Genomic DNA, 18,905 nt, shown 5'->3' with positions numbered 1-18,905 from the left:
AGAGCCCGGCCTTCAGTTTGCTGGAGGCTGCTCCCTCCTACACGTGTAGTTCTGAATAAAGCTTTTGTAACGGGACTTCCTTTCAGCTTCGGTTGTTTCCATGCCAGAAGTTCTGAAAACTTCTGTTATCTTCTGCATATTCAGGTGAGGGAGGATGGCTAAGCTAATAACTATGTTTTATATTGTTTTATATTCTGTAAAGATCAAGAAAGTTTTGGAATTGTATGAACAGCTACGTCAGAGAATGGGGGTAGTTATTGTAGGCCCAAGCGGTGCAGGTAAATCAACCCTCTGGCGGATGTTAAGAGCTGCACTTGGGAAAGTTGGCAAAGTAGTAAAACAATATACCATGAACCCCAAAGCTATGCCTCGCCATCAGTTACTAGGCCATATTGACATGGACACAAGAGAGTGGTCAGATGGTGTGCTTACAAACAGCGCTCGGCAAGTGGTACGAGAACCACCAGGTATGTCTATGAATTGGAACCCTTAACATTATTAATTAAGGAAGCTTGCTTTTTTATCCGATGCTTGTATGAATTCAGAAGTCCATCCTGCTGTGGTCAGTAGGTCTTATTCCCAGTTAAGCATGATTAGAATTGCAGTCTTAGTTTTGCAAGTTTTGCAATACTATAATGAGAGGTGCTATGTTTGTTTGTAACAGCAAGGATGGTCTTTTTGTCTTCATTATGATCATAACCTTATATGACAAAGGTTGCCACTAACAGTACCATTATCTAGTAAATAATAGGTGTAAAGTTGGAAGAGAGCATTTATCTCAACATAGTAAGTAAAATAAGAAAACTACTAGTGTGACCATAAGTATTGATTGAATTTTTGGCATCTTCATGGAGCATATCAGTCTGGTTTCATCTTTTCTTTGTTCAGAGTTGTAAGTACCTTAGAACTGTACATTGTTGTGAGAAACAGGAATTGATACCTGTCCTAACCTGTATCCATCCCAACCTGGATGTTAGAGCAAGCCTGATTTGAAAAGCAGCTAGCTTCTCTAACTAGTTTACTTACAGTGTGTGTGTTTTTAAATTGATTGTGAACAGATGTTACTTCATGGATAATCTGTGATGGAGACATAGATCCTGAATGGATTGAGTCTTTGAATTCTGTCCTTGATGACAACCGTCTACTCACTATGCCCAGTGGAGAAAGAATTCAGTTTGGCCCAAATGTTAACTTTGTCTTCGAAACCCATGACTTGAGTTGTGCTTCTCCTGCCACCATATCTCGAATGGGAATGATCTTCTTAAGGTAATTTGACATAGATGTATATAAGAGGGCTTTACAGCAAGAGTGGGCAGAAGGTAGATTTGGATCTGCTCTTCTATTGGCAGGCTCCACTGAATATACAGAATTGGTGTTCTCTTTGTATTGCTTTCCTTAAAATGAGGTGTGTTTTTTAAATACAATTGGAGTGTGATTTCCATGCTTTCACTGAAAGATAAATAAACCATCTGAGTCCAGCCAGTCAGATCCAGGGGTAAAGAGAACGCTTTATTTAACAGTCCAGCTGAGAGTGCAATGCCTTTAACACCAGTGATCACCTCTGTCGTACAGCCTTGGTGAAGTTTGGCCCACAATTATGGGGAGGTGCCTAGATTGAATCTGTGTGCTCCCTTCCCCTCCTCAAACATCCTAAATTGTGATCAGTGTTGTTAGGGGAAAGTATTCATCAAGCATAGCTGGTGCAGTTTTTCTGCTGTGGGTTCTTTGACTTAATTAGAGATATTATCAGGTGATGAGGAATTGTACAGAAACGAGTAAAGTAGAGGCTGATATAGACCACTTGCTTACACTCTTCTGGATATTTAAATACATTTGTAAACCTGTTGTGAAAAATATATACTCTAGCTTTTCTCTACTGTGCTATTGAGGCTGAAATCCTATTTACAGTTACTTGGGAGTAAGCCTCTTTTATCACACTTCCAAATAAGTATGCATAGGATTGTGCTGCAACACTCATCTATGGGAGCTCTGTAGTATATGATATTTGTATCCAAATAGGGAATCGCAAAATTTGTTCTAATTTTAATTTGAGGCATATCTTATTCTAGTGATGAAGATACTGATCTTAATTCGCTAATAAAATCTTGGTTACGAAGCCAACCTGAAGAATGTAGGCAAAAACTTGAAAACTGGATTGGAGATTATTTTGAAAAAGCTTTGAACTGGGTCCTAAAACAGGTAACGCAACATTTTAAAGTTTCTTGTATTCATATGTTCTATTAGACTACTTAATTTTTTTTTAAGGAGGACCACAGCAGAGCAGATTCAAGACTACTGCAGGTACCAGCCAGAGACTTTAGGTTCAATTTCAGGATCATGGAGAGCAACTGGAGTAAAGACAAGTTGCCCCAGCACTGACCTGGAGTAACTGACATGGTTTTAAAGTCAGACCAGAAGAGTCTTTCTGGAAGGTCCACCCACTGAAGTGCTGCATTTGCCTGTTAAAGGGTCAGTGCCCTTTTCCACAGTTGCTGACTTCTCCTGGAGAATGAGGGTTTAGAGGAGTGGGTCATTGGAGGAATTTGAGGTCCATTCCTCCAAGTCAGAGGGCAGCAGCATCTCTTAGGGGTTTAGTGAACAGGATGCAGGCTTCGAGGCAGAGGATTCTAGTTCAGATGGTCCAGGGACTATTTCCGATGCTTCCTTGGAGACAACTGTTGCTGGAGACATCAGTCTCCAAGGGTTCTTGTTCCTGGGCAATGACATAAATAAACCTATATATTCAAAATATTGAAGTTTTCAAAACATCACTAAAGCATCCACTTTACTTAATCCCTATGTTTTGTGCCTGCTGAATGTAAATTCATTCATGGTGCCTGATGGATGTGCTTTTTTCATGAATGCACCTAGTAACCCAGCTGTGACTAAGAAGCAAGGGAATGGAGAGGCAGAAGATGAGGTCAATTAGTTCCCTCCAGTCTGCTCTCTCCACTTTGCTAGTAATCATTCTTCACTCTCTCTGCTATGGAGCCTCGAAAATTGAGGGGATGAACTGTAACTATTGTGTAGGTACCAAAACAATCATTTTAAGACAGCAGACATAACATATGTGCAGTTTCTTAGGATTGATATTTATAGCAGTGACTGTCATGATAGTTAAATGTACTTTGCCTACTTACTGGAATAGGACTTTGCACTATATCTTAGTCCTTCTGTTGGAAACTGGTTTACAGCTTGCTTACCGCATACTATTTTACAGAATGATTATGTGATAGAAACAAGTTTGGTTGGAACAGTGATGAACGGGTTGTCTCATCTCCATGGGTGCACCGAACGCGGACAGTTCATAATTAGCCTGATAAGAGGACTTGGTGGAAATCTCAACATGAAATCACGACAGGAATTTACAAAAGAGGTCATTATTTTTAAGACAAAAGTATTCAAGTCATTAGGACTTTCAGGATAGATATTTTTTAACAATATTTAAGATCACAGATATATTTGAATAAATATTTTAGTTAATGATATTAGCACTGAACTGTAAAAAACATAATGGCCCAGTCTGGATATCAAGTGCAACAAGGCTTCTTCTGGTATGAATAATATGTATGTCGGGAAATGCACAGTGAATGTACTCCCTTCTATACTTAGAGATAGATGGTATTGCACATCTTCATCTGCCTGATGCAGTTGTACTTGCCTTTTTTTATCCCACACTCGGGGAAAAAAGTGAGGAATTTGCATATGCAGAAAACAGAAAGACTCCTTCTGCATACCTATAAAAGGATTTGCACAAGTTCTATGCTTTCCTAAGCAAAACTTTTTATTACAAAAACTCAGGTAGAAGCATGAGTAGTTACTGAGAGTTTGGGCAGAAGATACCATTATCAATAGTGAAACCATTTTGCCAAATCACTGTGAATATGCATATCAGAATTTTGTGTTTCGTTGGTAGGGAATCTAGAGTTAGTGACTTGGAACTAACTTAATTAGTAATGCTTTAGTGCCACTGAAATCAGTAGGACAAGTTAGTACTGATGACTAACTTAAATGACATTGATTTCAGTAGGACTAAGGCGAGTCTGGATTTCAATAGGACTAAAACAAGTCTGGATCCAAACCAGTGGCGCTGAAGGGAGCATATTTTACATATTCTAAGCTGTTGCATTGGGGGAGAATTTGCTAGAAGCCTGGATGGAAGACATGGTTATTGTCTGTATCTAAGTGTCTTTAACAATTGCATGTTGTGTTTTATAATAATAATGTTTGATGTTTTTAGGAGTGCATTTTTATAAAATTTTAATTTTAAATTCTTTAAAAAAATATATATTTTAAGGTTTTTACTTGGGCACGAGAGTCTTCACCAAATCCCAACAAACTATTGGACACCTATTACGATCCAGATACTGAACGCCTAGTATCGTACCAGCTGAAAAAACCTGAAAACCTGACTGCTGATGATTTTAGCAATGTTCAGACTCTTCCGGTTATTCAAACACCTGATATGCAAAGAGGTTTAGATTACTTTAAACCTTGGCTAGGCCTTGTTACTAAGCAGCCATTTCTTCTTGTTGGGCCTGAAGGATGTGGAAAAGGGTAAGGATTTTTTTTCATACCAACTATGATACTAAAACAGTACCACTATATACTAGAAGTGATGTTGATAGTATTACCTGAAAAACATATCTTCTGCCATGGGTCCGTTCTACAGCCTAAAATGCAATGGCTGCACAAGTGAATTTCCCCTTTATTCCAAGAGTTCACTAACCTTGTATTCCATTGATTGATTGATTGGTTGATTGCATTTCTATACTGTGCATTTCTATACCTAAGCGCTCTATTTTAGGCTAAATAAGAGAATTCTGAAAGTTAATTTGCAGCATTCAGTTAATTTGTATCCTTTTTCTTTCTCTATTACTGATGCACAAATGCACATTGACCAAACTGTCAAAAAGATATCTTGATGTGATTGCATGCATGCATGATTCTTCTTCTTAAGGTGCCTTCACCTATTGGAGGTTAGCTATTTTTGTTTTTGAGGCCATTGCTCTAAATAATTATATAAAAGTACAGCTATACCATGTATGATTGCATCAAGAACACTTTTCATCATACAAAAATAATCTGAATGCAATCGGGTATGATCACATCAAGATTTTTATTTCATTGCATACATGCATACCAGTAATAAGCCACAGTGGGGTTGTAAATTAATTGAACATAATTTGGAAAATACAAAATGGAACAAAATTCGTAATGCATTGCTTCAACTTTGGAAACGAGACCAGATAATTTGCAACTACCAATTTTATTTTATTTTTTAAAAAGAAAGAAACAACAATAACAACAAAAGAATTTGGATGAGGAGAATTTCGGAAGCATCCCCTAATTGTTGAGGTTAAACTTAAATTTCTCTGAGTAAGCTTGCACTTGCTCTAAATCCAGCTGATGCACTGTGTTAGGAGATCACTTCAGATTTAGTGCAGGACCTGGATTGTCTTGAAAATATACTGCAGTAGTCGAAACGGGTGGCTTGAAAGTCTAAAGGCGTAGCAGGAAGCTGAAAGCTGCACCAATGGGGTTTCAGCACTGAGGACCAGACCAAACCAATTGGTTCCAGAGAATCAGAGTATTGGTAATCTGGGACAACTTGGGGAAACTAGATGTGCCTCCTGCAAACCTAGAGTTGAACTGAACTCTTAAGAACTAGCCCTAGCCCCACCTACACAGATTTAGAGGTGTGTGTGCAGGTTCAGGTACAGCCTTAGCTTGAACTCTCACTCAATGATGGTGCTGAGTAGTTTCCAGCTGTGTATTGCTGTCCAGTTATAGGTTCAGTGAGGAAGGACAGGATTTAGATCAGATGAGAGCTAGTCAGATGAGAGGAAAATTCAGAAAAGGAATGCAATGCAAGAACAATCCATCCAGGTTGAGAGACAAAAGTATTAATAAGTAAATAATATATTTGGGAGGATTGAAGGAGCTCCGAATACTATGAAGCTCCTTGATTGGAGGAGCTCCGAATACTGTGAAGTTTTCCTCTCAAATAATTAAAACAGTCAAGGAAACCTGCAGAATTTGAACTGTTTTGGGGTTTTTTTCTAGCTAAGTTACATTATATTTAATACTTTTGAAAAGAAATCCTGTATACATGCACAGGGATATTGGTTTGTTTTATAATTGACATACACATTTTCATTTGGCTGAGACAGATGGTTTCCTTAAAAGTGCTGTATAGCATTTAAAACCTGCTTCTTTTCATTTCTTTTTTTAGAATGCTACTCCGTTATGCCTTTTCTCAGCTTCGGTCCACTCAGATTGCTACAGTACACTGCAGTGCACAGACTACGTCCCGGCATCTTCTTCAAAAATTAAGTCAGACATGCTTGGTTATCAGCACCAATACTGGGCGAGTATACAGGCCCAAAGATTGCGAAAGGCTGGTTTTATACCTAAAGGATATCAATTTGCCCAAACCTGATAAATGGGGAACTAGCACACTTGTGGCTTTCCTGCAGCAGGTGAATAGAATTTGACTTTGAATTTTGTAACTGTTCCTTGCAAGATTGTAGAATATGAAGGAACTTTCTTCTTGTTGTCTCCTGTTGAGTCAGATATATTTTATTTATCTATTTATTTATTACATTATTTTACTGCTGAAGCTCTCTGGGTGGTTTACAACAATTAAAACCATAACAGTTTTACAAACAGCAGAAACTGAAAAAATAAAATGCCTGGGAAAATAAGATCTTCACCTGGTGCCGAAAAAACTACAATGTAGGCGCCAGGTGAGCCTCTCTGGGGAGGTCATTCTACAACTGGGATGCCACAAAGGAAAAGGCCCTCTCCTTAGAAGTCACCCACCTCACTTTGTTTGGTGGGGGCACCCGGAAAAGAACAGCTGAAGACAATCTTAAAAATCCACACTGTTTTATTACTTATGTTATTCCATTTTTATACTGCCCGATAGCTGATGCTCTCTGGACGTTTAAAACCATAAAATACAACATGACAAGACAAAATATAAAACTTTAAACAGTTTAAAAGTACCATGTAAAACCAAAGTAAAACCCAGGAAGCATTTAAAAATGTTACGTTTTCTACCTCGCAAACTGCATGTGGGAAGATTTTCCAGAGGGTGGGTACCACTAAAGAGAAGGCCTGCCGTCGAGGTTCTTCATGGCAGTGTTCCGTTCTTTTGGAATGACTAGCAGGACCTCCTCTGAAGGTTTTAAATGTCACCTGGGTATGTATAAGGGAAGGTGGTCTGCTAAGTATCCTGCTCCCGAGTTGTTTAGGGCTTTATATGATAATAAAGTAACCTTGTACGTGGCTTGGTAATTAATAGGCAGCCAGTGCCGTTCTTTTAACACAGGTGTTATGTGGGCATAGCTAGGTGTTCCAGTGATTACACTAGCTCCTGCATTCGGCATATATATAGGAAGAGATGATCCTTCAGGTAACCTGTCCCAAGTCATCTAGGGCTTTGAATATTAATAGGCCCAGAAATGGACTGGCAAACAGTGCCAATCACAAAACACTAACATAATATGTTCATATTGGCCAGTCCCCATTAACAGTCTCACTGCCCTATTTGGACCAGCTTAAATTCTGGACCAATTTCAAAGTCAGCCCCACATATATTACATTGCAATAACCTAGACGAGAGGTTACCAGAGCATGGATAACTGTAGCTAGGAGCCATCACTGTCTATATAAGGATGTAGTTCGGTGTATAAGCCTAAACTGATAACAGATTTATGAAATTTACCTGTGCCTCTAGTGACAATGCTAGATCCATGAGCCAAAGATCACATTGATAATTTGGCACCCCCAAACTATCAAGGTGATCCGTTAGAGAGAGTGCAACCACCTCCAGAACTGGTTGAACATCACTTAGCTGGGCAGATGAACAGTACTAACAGTACCTCTACCTTGTCTGGATTGAATCTCAGTTTATTGGCCCTCATCCAGTCCATTACTGTGCCTAGGCACTGATTCAGAACACTCACTGGCTCACCTGGGTTTGATGAAAAGGAGAGGTAGAGCTGGGTGTTATCAGCATATTGATGACACCTCAGCTCACACCTCTGGATAAGGTCTCCTAGCAATTTCATGTAGGTATTAAACAGCATAGGGGATAAGACAGAGCCCTGTGGAACCACAATGGACAATAATAATAATAAAACAAATTGTGAAAGCCTTAGGATTGTCATATATTTCCAATTTCAAATGTTATTAGATCTTAATCTAACCCCATAATCCTAGATAAAGAACAACAGATAATTGGACTAAACAAATGACACACAAACATGATGTTTTTTCAACATTTATTTATCCACAACTGATTCAGCATTCAATATCCTTGTGTGAAAAAGTATGTGAACCTTTAGATTCAGTACCTGGTGGCATCCCCTTGAGAAGCAATGACCAAGCCTTTCCTGTAAGTGTTGGCCAGTCTTTCACATCAGTTTTCAGGAATTGTGGCCCATTCCTTCTTATAGAACTGCTTCAGTTCATTGACATTTGAGGGCTTCCTTGAATGAACAGCTTGCTCTGCTCCTGCCACAACATTTCGATGAGGTTTAATTCCAGACTTTGAAAAGGCCATTCTAAAACACAGAATTTCTTCTTCTGCAGCTATTTTTTTTATAGATCTGCTTGTCTGTTTAGGATCATTGTCTTGTTGCATGGCCCACTTTCCGTTCAGTTTCAGCTCACAGATGGATGGGCTGACATTCTCTAGAATCTGATACCATGCAGATTTCATGGCTGTGTCAATGATGGCAAGCCATACAGGCCCTGAAGCAGCAAAGCAGGCCAAAACATCACATTCCCACCACGGTGCTTCACAGTTGGGATGAGGTTCTTCACTACCTCTGAGGAATATAGACGAAATGGTGTCATGCATCCTGCCCTACCCCAGGTTCCGACATACCAGTTTATCACAGTCTCCCTGTAGAGACTAGCTTTGTTTTTTGTACAAAGTTAACACAGTTTTCACTATACCATATAGCAGGAGTGGGGAACCTGTGGCCCTCCAGATGTTGCTGGACTGTGATGATTTGAGCTGATTTGGAAGGGTCCAAAAGTATCTGGAGAGTCACTGGTTCCCCATCCCTGTCACAGAATATCATATTTGTAAAATCCCAATAATGCCTCTGTGTTGACAATTTGTTTTAATTGCACGTGCTTATTATAAATTTTATGTCCCCCAGGTGCTGACATATCAAGGATTTTATGATGAAAATCTTGAATGGGTTGGGTTAGAGAATATCCAAATTGTGGCTTCCATGTCTGCTGGAGGAACACTGGGAAGGCATAAACTCACTTCTAGGTTTACTTCTGTTGTCCGCCTTTGTGCAATTGAGTGAGTATCATTTGCATATTTTCTTGACCTTGTCACAAGCTGCCTTTGTAGTTGTGCTTTCTTTCCACTCCTTTACTCATCTCTATTCCCTGTTTCCTGTAGTTGCAGGAAATGTGTGCCAGTTACAGTAAAATATATACAATTCCCAGGAACATAGTAATATGAGAGTAGGGTAGAATTTAAAACATTTAAAATATGTTTTAAACTTTGAAATACTGCCTTGAGGCCCAGTATTGGGCAAAAGGCGGGATACTACTACTACTACTACTACTACTACTACTAATAGAATGATTTCACCTTCTCTCTGGAGTTTTTATTTTAGTATGGCCCTTTGTCAGTTTGGGTGCCTCTTTTGTTTCCTTTCCTTGGTTCCTAGATGACATTCAGTAGGAACCCAGTAGCTCTCCCCAAATGTCAGACTTTGCAAAGTCAAATGGAACACTATCATTTGGCTCCTAAAACCAGTTTGTTAAAGGGCTAGCAGGTGACAGGCACAAAACTAGCCTCAGCACTATTGTCTTCCTCTCTGGAGCCTCCCAGGCCCCCATTTATACCTCAGAACTGAACATGTGGATCAAATTTAAAACAGATTTATCAGGCTTGGAGAAAGTATGGCTGACACTTAGACAGAAAGGGAAAACCCCCACAGAGAACTAGTCTTGTGTTTTTGTATTGAACATTTCCTAGTTCTCATTCTTTTTTTGAAAATAAAAGTTGATATAATATTAAACTTGTATTTTCAAACAAGATTATCCATAAAGTATTGGAATATATTGTTGAGTACCCAAACATGGGAGATTAATTTTACATGACCTTAAATTACCTCATGTACTTTGTATTTTTCCATTTTCTTAAATGCTCCTAGGCATTTAACAGCATTTAACAACATGAGCTGAATTTGTTTGTTTTTAACAGACCCCAGAATAGCTGTTTTTATAAGGATACTGTTGTTTTTACGCTTTTTATGTTTTTAAACTTTGTATATTTGTTTTTAATGTTTACTGTTTTTAACTTTTGTAAACCACCCAGAGAGCTTCGGCTATGGGGGTGGTATATAAATGCAAAATAATAATAATAATAATAATAATAATAATAATAATAATAATAATAATAATAATAATTTTATTATAAAATATTGTTGGGTTCTGATAAAAATAATTAAGGAGCTTATATATTTTGGCACTCTCAACTAAGTGCTAGTTCAGTCTTTCAGATGAAAATCTTCAAGAAAGCCAAACTGCATTTAATTTTTCAGATAGTGATAATTGTAGTTCTGAGTAAATGATACAAATAAATCTAAAGTAACTGTAAAAGTTTAATTGATTTTTATATTTCTATTTTCTAGTTATCCAGAAAGAGATCAGCTGCAAACAATTTATAGTGCCTACTTAGAACCTGTTCTACACAAGAACCTAAGGAACCATCCTGCTTGGGGATCCTTAGCAAAAATACATCAATTGGCAGGATCTATGGTTCAAGTTTATGAGCAGGTATAAACATTTTAATTCAGGTTCTAATGACTTCAGGTCAATTTTTCTGCAGCATTTATGTCTTCTGTTCCAGGGTTGCTGCATTCCCCATTAATGCTAGCTGTTCTGGCTAGGAGAAGGTGGAAGTTGCAGAGATAGATTTTTCTCCCTCAAGCAATACATAACATGTTTCTCTGTCATAACGTGTGGTGATGCCCTGTGGCATGGATGGCTTTAAAAAAGGATTGGACAAATACATATACTACTACAAGTTACCTGAACGGAACCTCCATGTTCAGAGCAGTATACCTCTGAATACCACTTGTTGAGGAGTAACAGTATAACAGGGCTGTTGCCCTCATGAGCCCCTAGGAAGCATCTGGTTGACCATTGTAGTGAAACATATGTTGGACTTGATAAGCCTATGGTCTCATCTATCAGGGCTCTTCATATGTGCTTATTGATCTTGTTTAAAGGTTTTCCATGCCTGGTTGTCCAGTTAAATAGTTGTCCAATTAAATTGTGGATCTGTAAGCCTTGTTTTGTAGATTATTCAAGTAACAATTTATTCAGTTAAATGGAAGGCCAATTTTAAGTCAGTGAGGGTAATTTCTAATCAGAGGGGCTTCAAACAAAGAGTATAATTGCTTATTTTGATGGCTGTGTGGATTCTGCTGTATTGGAGTAGAAAAGAAAATGACCTTTCCTTTTCACAATGAGCGTTTGCTATCTTAAATTGAAAACTTTCCCACACTTACTTCAATATCTCAAAAGGCACCTGTATTGAGGCTTCGATAATAGAATTATTAAGATTTAATTACTATGTTAATGATTTAAAATGCATGTCTCATTAAACTCCAGTTGCCCAATTGATTGTCTCCACTTTAAAACAGAAATGAAGTTGTAATTTCAAATAAAATACCTGGGCCTGATTCCACTGAAATATATCTTGTGAAATAGTGAAATGCCTAGTGGCTCAAATTAATTTATTCTGTTATGTATTTGATTCTAAATGTCTCCTCAGTGTTTTGTAAACTGATTATGCACATGTATACTGCAGCCTTCTCTATCCAAGCCTTAATTTTATCTATCTATCCATCTATCTACAACCTTTATATACTGCTCCACATCTAAACAGATTCTGAAGCAGTGAACAATAAAAGATAAAAAGAATATAAAGTTTTTAAAAAGTTTTTAAAAAACAGAATACCAATAAAAAGCATGGCTAGTAAATCAAGGACTGTTGGTGCCTGCCTAAACTCCAAAGGCAGGAAGTTCCCTAGAAAGGGAGCCCCCACACTCAAGGCTGTGCTCCAGATGGACTCCAGTTGGGCCTTGAGTCCTTGTGGAACCACCAGGAGCATCCATCTGATGATCTCAGTGATTGGGCAGGTTGATGAGGGAGAAGGTGCTCTTTTAATGATTTTAAGCTCCTTGTTATCCAAGTAGAATTATAGAGTAGTAGAGTTGGAAGGGGCATATAAGGCCATCGAGTTCAACCCCCTGCTCAATGCAGGAATCTATCTTAAAACATACCTGACAGATGGCTGGCCAGCTGCCATCCTTGTAGCCATATTTATTTTGATGAACATTTAGTTCCCTAAGTGCCTTTTAGAGGATGAACTATATATATTACAAGTGAAAGGAAGGTTGTATGCTGAATGACATTGTTTTGACAGCCCAGTAGTTAATTCATCAATCCTATACACACTGACCTGGGAATAGGGTTCCACTGAAATTAATTATTTCTGATTAAACATGCATAGGATTGTTTCACATGTAAATTTGTACACAAAAGTCAGAACCTGGGGTCAGCACCTTGGGGTGGCTCTTTGAGAGTGGATTACAGCCCCACTGACATCAGAGCCACCAGCCTCCCCTGGTTTGCAGAGAAATGGAAAACTGTCTCATTATATTGCTGAAATCAAAAGTAGGATTAAAAATGTATTGATTTCATATGTATTTCCAGATTCGAGTGAAATTCACAGTCGATGACTACAGCCACTACCTCTTTACACCTTGCATTCTTACTCAGTGGGTTCTAGGCTTGTTCAGATATGATTTAACAGGAGGTGAGTAATTCTGGCTTATTCTGTATGACAAAGCACCTAGATTTCTTTCTTGCCTAAGTTCCACTTATATAACTGCTTCTTTGGACTCTTTGCAGATGTCTCTTATGTATGCTGATTCTATATATAGGACGTTTTTTAAGATTAGTAAGAAAAAATATTGCAGTGTGTATGCTCCTGTTCACTGGTGCAGTCAGACATGGCTTCCTATATGACACTTCATTCCATTCCTTCTTCCTCAGTTGTCAATCAGCAATCCATGCCTCCTGAGCATGGCTAGTTTTCATCGGGCTGTTTTTGGGGTCCCCCTATTAAGTTTATTTCTAAAGTTTTTTGTACTTCTGTTTGGAGGCAGTGGCATTTTGGCTAGCCAAGCAATGTCACTCATGACTGAACATCAGAAATAGAGAGAATGATATTAATTGACATCATTTTTTTACAAATTCCAGAGAATACCTCTGTTTGCCTGCTGCAATAAAAATAAATGTAAACAAGTAAATAAAAATCCTGTGGCACTTTAAAGATTAGCAATAATCGGACCAGGTAAGATCTAGTTTATGAACACTTAATGCTACAATAAATTTGTAAGGTGCCACAGGATTCTGTGCTGCTTTTTTTTAAGCAAGTATTTTTCTTTTGGGAAACAATTTTGGACTATTCAAACAGAAGCAGATCTGAGTGGGTTTTTTGTGTGTGTTGGGGTTATTTCTAAGACAAATTAGGCAGTTTGTTCTGGCTGGGATTTTAGGTGTATTATTATTAATAGGCCTAATGGTAGTTTCAGTGGAATCTCACCACAGAACACTCTACTGGGGATCCAAGGATTATATTTGATGTCCTTTATTTTGGACTCTTTTAGGGCACAACTCTATGCATGTTTACACAGAAAAAGTCCTGTAACTCCCAGCTGGTTGGGGGATGCTGGGACTTCTAGGATTTTTTCTGTCTATGCATGCATAGGATTGTGCACTAAATTGCTTATGAAGACCTGCATTTCATCACATACTTGTATAATTAGAATGAATTTATTTTATTTACATTCTTGTTTTTTATTTCTCTCCTGCACCTTGATGGTCTCCTTGTGGTATGTAGCTTCACTTTCTGCTTTAACTTTGTATATTGAAATACAGAATTTCAGATGTTGAATTCTGTAATTTATAATTACGTATCAATGTGTACTTCATAGGGGCATCAACACACACGGTAGATACTGTCTTAGAAATTGTTGCTTATGAAGCACGCCGTCTTTTCCGTGACAAAATCGTTGGAACCAAAGAACTTCATGTATTTGATAACATTTTAATGAAAGTCTTTCAAGGAGATTGGGGATCTGATATTTTGGATAACATGGCAGGTAAAATAAAAATAGTGTAGATTTCTTTTAATCTTTTCTAGTAATTGTTGTATCAGAATATAAACTGCTGACCCGACTTGCATTATTTTTCCACAGATAGTTTCTATGTAACATGGGGAGCTCGTCACGAACTAGGAACTGTTATGGCACCAGGACAGACACTGCCACCCCATGGAAGGCCACTTGGCAAGCTTAATTCAGCAGATTTAAAAGATGTTATTAGAAAGGTATATCAAAACAGATGGAAATATTAAAGAGGTTACCTTTAGATTACATTTAGATTAATAATACAGTTTGCTTGAGTCCAGAGGTGCTTCAACAGTGCCCTCATTCTGCTTGCAGAATAAGTTGTGTGAATTTAGCTAGCATGTGCATTTCTGTTTTGTATAATTTTCTGTTTGTAAGACACAGGTTTCCAAATACTTGGGGGGTCTATTAACGGTGACCTAGTGGCTAGAAGAATGGAAGGAGAGGAAGGCATGGCAATTGTAGTTAAGAAAGTCAATAGACTTAGAAGAGTGGAAACAGTATCTGTAGAAGTGTATAGGACAGAGATGTTCCACCCCTGACCACTGAGATTTTAGCCCAACCCATATCTCCTTTTTGAGCCATTTACTGTTGACACATTTTCAAAACTTCCTTTGCGGCAACAGTCTGCATTTTTAGTGTGCATTTCCAGAATAACTTGTTGTATACTATGTATTAAATTACGTTGTTGTGAGGGGAATTCCCAGATGAAAAGAACTACTGTGACACCAAAGTTGTGTCTAGAGCTTCCTGACTGAGAATGGAAGAACAGATATTCCTTAAAGTTGGCTATTTAGGCTAAGCGCTGGCTTATATTTGCATATTGTCACTTAATTTATTCCTTGGAGGAAAAAAGGCAGGATATTCAGTAAATACAATAAATAAATAAACTTAATAACTGTGACATCAGGTTAAACTTTATTTGATATCATATCACCTCAGACAAATTCTTTTCAATGGAGTCTGTTCACAGATTCAGCTGTGAACCAGCAAATTTTAAGATATCAATGGGAAATTGAAAATTTGGTAAACCGCCCAGAGAGCTTCGGCTATGGGGCGGTATATAAATTTAATAAAATAAATAAATAAATAAATAAATCGACCTCTCTTAACACATAAAAGTCATCTCTGGATGATAGAATCATTATCTGGTGAACTTCTGTGCCAATCTGCCATTACACTCATTACACTTAATCATCTGTGACAAATGAATAAGAACTTTGCAACCTAATCCTATGCATGTTTACACAGAAGTAAATATTACATTGGAGTTTCTCCCAGTAAGTATGTGTGGAACAGCCTTGGAACAGCATAAAAATTGAGTATTAAAAAATGTACAGCACAACCAATATTTTGTGTGAATACATTTCACAGCAGCTCTAAGGCCACCAGATCACTCAGCTGTTCAAACTCCCCCCCCTCACCGAAAATCCGTTGAGAAGAGAATCCTCTGAAAAATGAATTTGGGAACTCTAGAATATAAAAAGCTTTTCTTCTAATTCCCTATTTTGATTAGAATATTTTAAGAATTAGTGCATAGCAGACCACAGGGATGCACTAAGATGATTTCTAAACTGTTCAATTTTACTGTATTTAATTTACAGTTGTTTATTTATTCTTTTGCCTCCACTTAGGGTATTATTCACTATGGACGGGATAACCGCGAAATAGAAATTTTGCTTTTCTCAGAAGTCCTCGATTATGTATCTAGAGTTGACAGAGTACTGAGTTTTCCTGGAGGTTCACTTCTGTTAGCAGGCCATAGTGGAGTGGGCCGTCGAACTATTACATCTTTAGTTAGTCACATGCATGGAGCTGTTCTGATTACGCCCAAAATTTCCAGAGGCTATGAAATGAAACAATTCAAAAATGACCTGAAGCATGTAAGTTGTAATATATGTTATTTGCGCCAAAAAGCTAAATACATAAGGTCACCACTGAAAGATTACAAAATGTGGCATCATAAAACTCTCTATATGCCAAATGAACTGAACCCCAAACTATTCAAACATTTTTAAATTACTGTAAAGTGTACCCTATTAATGAATAGCAATTTAGTCATTTTCAGGATTTTTTTCTCATCCGTTAGCTTCTTTAGCTTTGAAACAATGTCTAGATTCATATCATTCACCTTATTCAAATTGTTATCTGTCTTTTCCATTCCTCTTCCTATGGTTTGTTTGCTTCTTCCCTCAGTCCTTTCTTGTTTGTTCTCGATAGTATCACTAGGAATATGTCAGCTACTTCATGTCATAAACTTATTTTCCCTAAAGATATTTTGAATTCTTCTATGAAATATATTTCCAGTGATTTATGATGCTAAACATGCTAACTTCAAATGAATCGTGTTGTTGTTCTTGTTGTTGTTGTTTTTAAAAATGTGTCTTGTCACTTCATAATTGGAAATAATCATCTAAACTACCTTAGTTCTGCCTCAAGTGTGCAGTTGAAAGTATTATTTAAATAAAAAAGATTGTAGCCCTATTGCAGATGTTTGAAGTTTTGTATGACTAGGGACACAGGGCTTGTCGTCCTGCAGTATAACCGCCCAGCCCTCCATTTAGGCGTGTTGGATTACTTGCATGTGTCTAGACATGTTTGTACAGGGATCTAGTCACTTAGAGTTCATTGCCTGTAAGCCCGAACTGCACAGGTTGTACAGTGCAATTTTGTGCTATATGTGGTTGAAGTTTAGACGTATTGGGCTGTATGTGTACAAAGCTGACAGTTCAACAAATATTCACTAGTGGAAGAGCAGGACATGCAATTGCATGTAGCCTTAAATCATTTGTGTGCATCTTTCATGTTGAAATATTATGTGGCTTTTCCCCACTTGTTTATGGGGTGACTCTGTGATACTGAACTGACGTTTGAAATCTTTTTAAATCTTTCATGTGCATTATTAGTGAGTGTCATTTATCCAGCAATCTAAGATATACGTGTTGCCATAAATATTCATATTCATTGTAAGGGGCTATTAGAGGTGTATAAATGCATTTTCTATATTGTAAAATTTAAAAAAAAATGACTTAACTTTTTCCAGGTGATGCAGCTTGCGGGTATTGAAGCTCAACATGTTGTGTTGTTGCTTGAGGATTATCAATTTGTCCAGTCTACGTTTCTTGAGATGATCAACAGCTTATTATCTTCAGGTAAGAAGAATATAATAGTTTAATGGTATATAAGGACAGTATAAAAATATGCATTGTGATGGCTTTTGCAGATTTCAATAGCCACTGGATTCTGAGTGATGTGATGTTTTAAGTGTGTTGAGTAATGCTTGTTTAGAAAACGAATGGAAAAAATAGTTCTGTCATGCAGTATAGCATATTGTGCTGTGTTCAGAGCAGATCAGCACTGTATATTAATTAATATCTTATATAAGAATACAGTAGTGTAAGGCTTACTACTTGAGAACTACCAGATCTATTTTGCTCATATTTGTTTTAAACTGAAGCTTGAGCAGTGTAGATGTGTAGAAAATTTCGAAATTTCCAAGAAGTTTAAAGCTCGAGTTTTAATAGAAATTAATTTCCTCTGCGCCAAACAGGCAGGACAGCCCCTCCGCCAGCAGGATGACGGATAGCCCGGCTCAGTCAATCAGTGCGGTGCAAAGGCAGCCCCTGGGTGTAGACACACAGTTAGGGAGGAGAAAGGAGACGCAGACAGCGAAGCAGGATGTGCGAGGGGCCACACTACATGCAGATTTCACAGGGGGGGTTCACTGTGCACGAGCCACATTTGCATTAGGCATGAGCCCCTCGGAACGGAGCGGAACTACTAGCACCCGTGGTCATATGGGTTTTGCATTACTTTATTGTATAGTGAGGCACCTTAGATCCATTGGTGCTATATGAAAATATCCTGAATTTTAAGATTTGGATACAGATGACGTTTGAAACAGGAAATAAAGTCTCAGACAATGGCCTTGTTTGAACATAATACTAACCCATGCTTTATTGCTATGAGAATAAGCCAGTGGAAACCTTGGGTGCCTGTGCTCCCCACTCTCTTCTCCATAGTTTAGGGTTGGATTGATACGTTAAACTGTGGTCCAACTAAAGTGGAAGTGGAAGCTTCTGATCTCTTAAATAAATTCTTAAAATGGATGAAATAATTGTTATTTTGCGTTGATATGGAAGAGTATTAGCTTTTCCTTTAGAAGCCAATTTTATTGGGGGAAATGGAGGATGATGGGCTTTTCCTTTTTCCTGTGAAATAAAAAGAAGATATCTTAATGATTTTTTTGCTGAACAGGTAAGTTTTATGTTTGCAGGGGGAATCAACAGAATATTTTCAAAAATAATAAAGAAGGCCTAAAACATTTGCTGAATTTTCATAAAACAGAATGTTCAATTTTTTTAAGAGCAACCCTATCAATTGCACCCTCACTGCTTGGAAGCCTCTGAACTTGAGGGCTTCTGAGATTCCTATGTCCTGCCGTGCTGAAGCCAGTCTGGTAGCAAGAGCAATGAGCCGATCTTTGCCTCCCTGTTCTTTGTTCTCCTGTATTTTAGCTAGATGGGCTTTTTAACCCTTCTAGTGAGGGTACTTGGGGGAGAAAAGGGGGATCTAGGAAGCTCAGGATAAATCACATCCTGAGTTCTCTGGTCTCCTTCCATGCCCACCCACCGGGATGACCCTTTCCCCCCTCT

The 18,905-nt window shown here is 38.0% G+C and overlaps 1 protein-coding gene across 1 annotated transcript in view; it reads left to right on the top strand.

Moving 5' to 3' along the window:
* The window catches only part of DYNC2H1 (dynein cytoplasmic 2 heavy chain 1), a 175,915-nt gene that overhangs the window by 47,416 nt on the left and 109,594 nt on the right, over nucleotides 1-18,905 (top strand). Inside the window, exons 38-50 of the mRNA XM_063127107.1 lie at nucleotides 203-467; nucleotides 1,059-1,266; nucleotides 2,070-2,199; nucleotides 3,221-3,376; nucleotides 4,298-4,557; nucleotides 6,236-6,482; nucleotides 9,180-9,331; nucleotides 10,677-10,821; nucleotides 12,770-12,872; nucleotides 14,056-14,223; nucleotides 14,320-14,450; nucleotides 15,885-16,133; nucleotides 17,294-17,402. Of these exons, the coding sequence (XP_062983177.1) occupies nucleotides 203-467; nucleotides 1,059-1,266; nucleotides 2,070-2,199; nucleotides 3,221-3,376; nucleotides 4,298-4,557; nucleotides 6,236-6,482; nucleotides 9,180-9,331; nucleotides 10,677-10,821; nucleotides 12,770-12,872; nucleotides 14,056-14,223; nucleotides 14,320-14,450; nucleotides 15,885-16,133; nucleotides 17,294-17,402 (2,323 nt within the window). The remainder of the gene's footprint in view (nucleotides 1-202; nucleotides 468-1,058; nucleotides 1,267-2,069; nucleotides 2,200-3,220; nucleotides 3,377-4,297; nucleotides 4,558-6,235; nucleotides 6,483-9,179; nucleotides 9,332-10,676; nucleotides 10,822-12,769; nucleotides 12,873-14,055; nucleotides 14,224-14,319; nucleotides 14,451-15,884; nucleotides 16,134-17,293; nucleotides 17,403-18,905) is intronic.

Source organism: Elgaria multicarinata, chromosome 5 (assembly GCF_023053635.1).
Source record: "Elgaria multicarinata webbii isolate HBS135686 ecotype San Diego chromosome 5, rElgMul1.1.pri, whole genome shotgun sequence".
Classification (NCBI taxonomy): Eukaryota; Metazoa; Chordata; class Lepidosauria; order Squamata; family Anguidae; genus Elgaria; species Elgaria multicarinata.
Note: the sequence above shows the minus strand (reverse complement) of the source record. Positions and strands in the feature narration are given on the sequence as shown.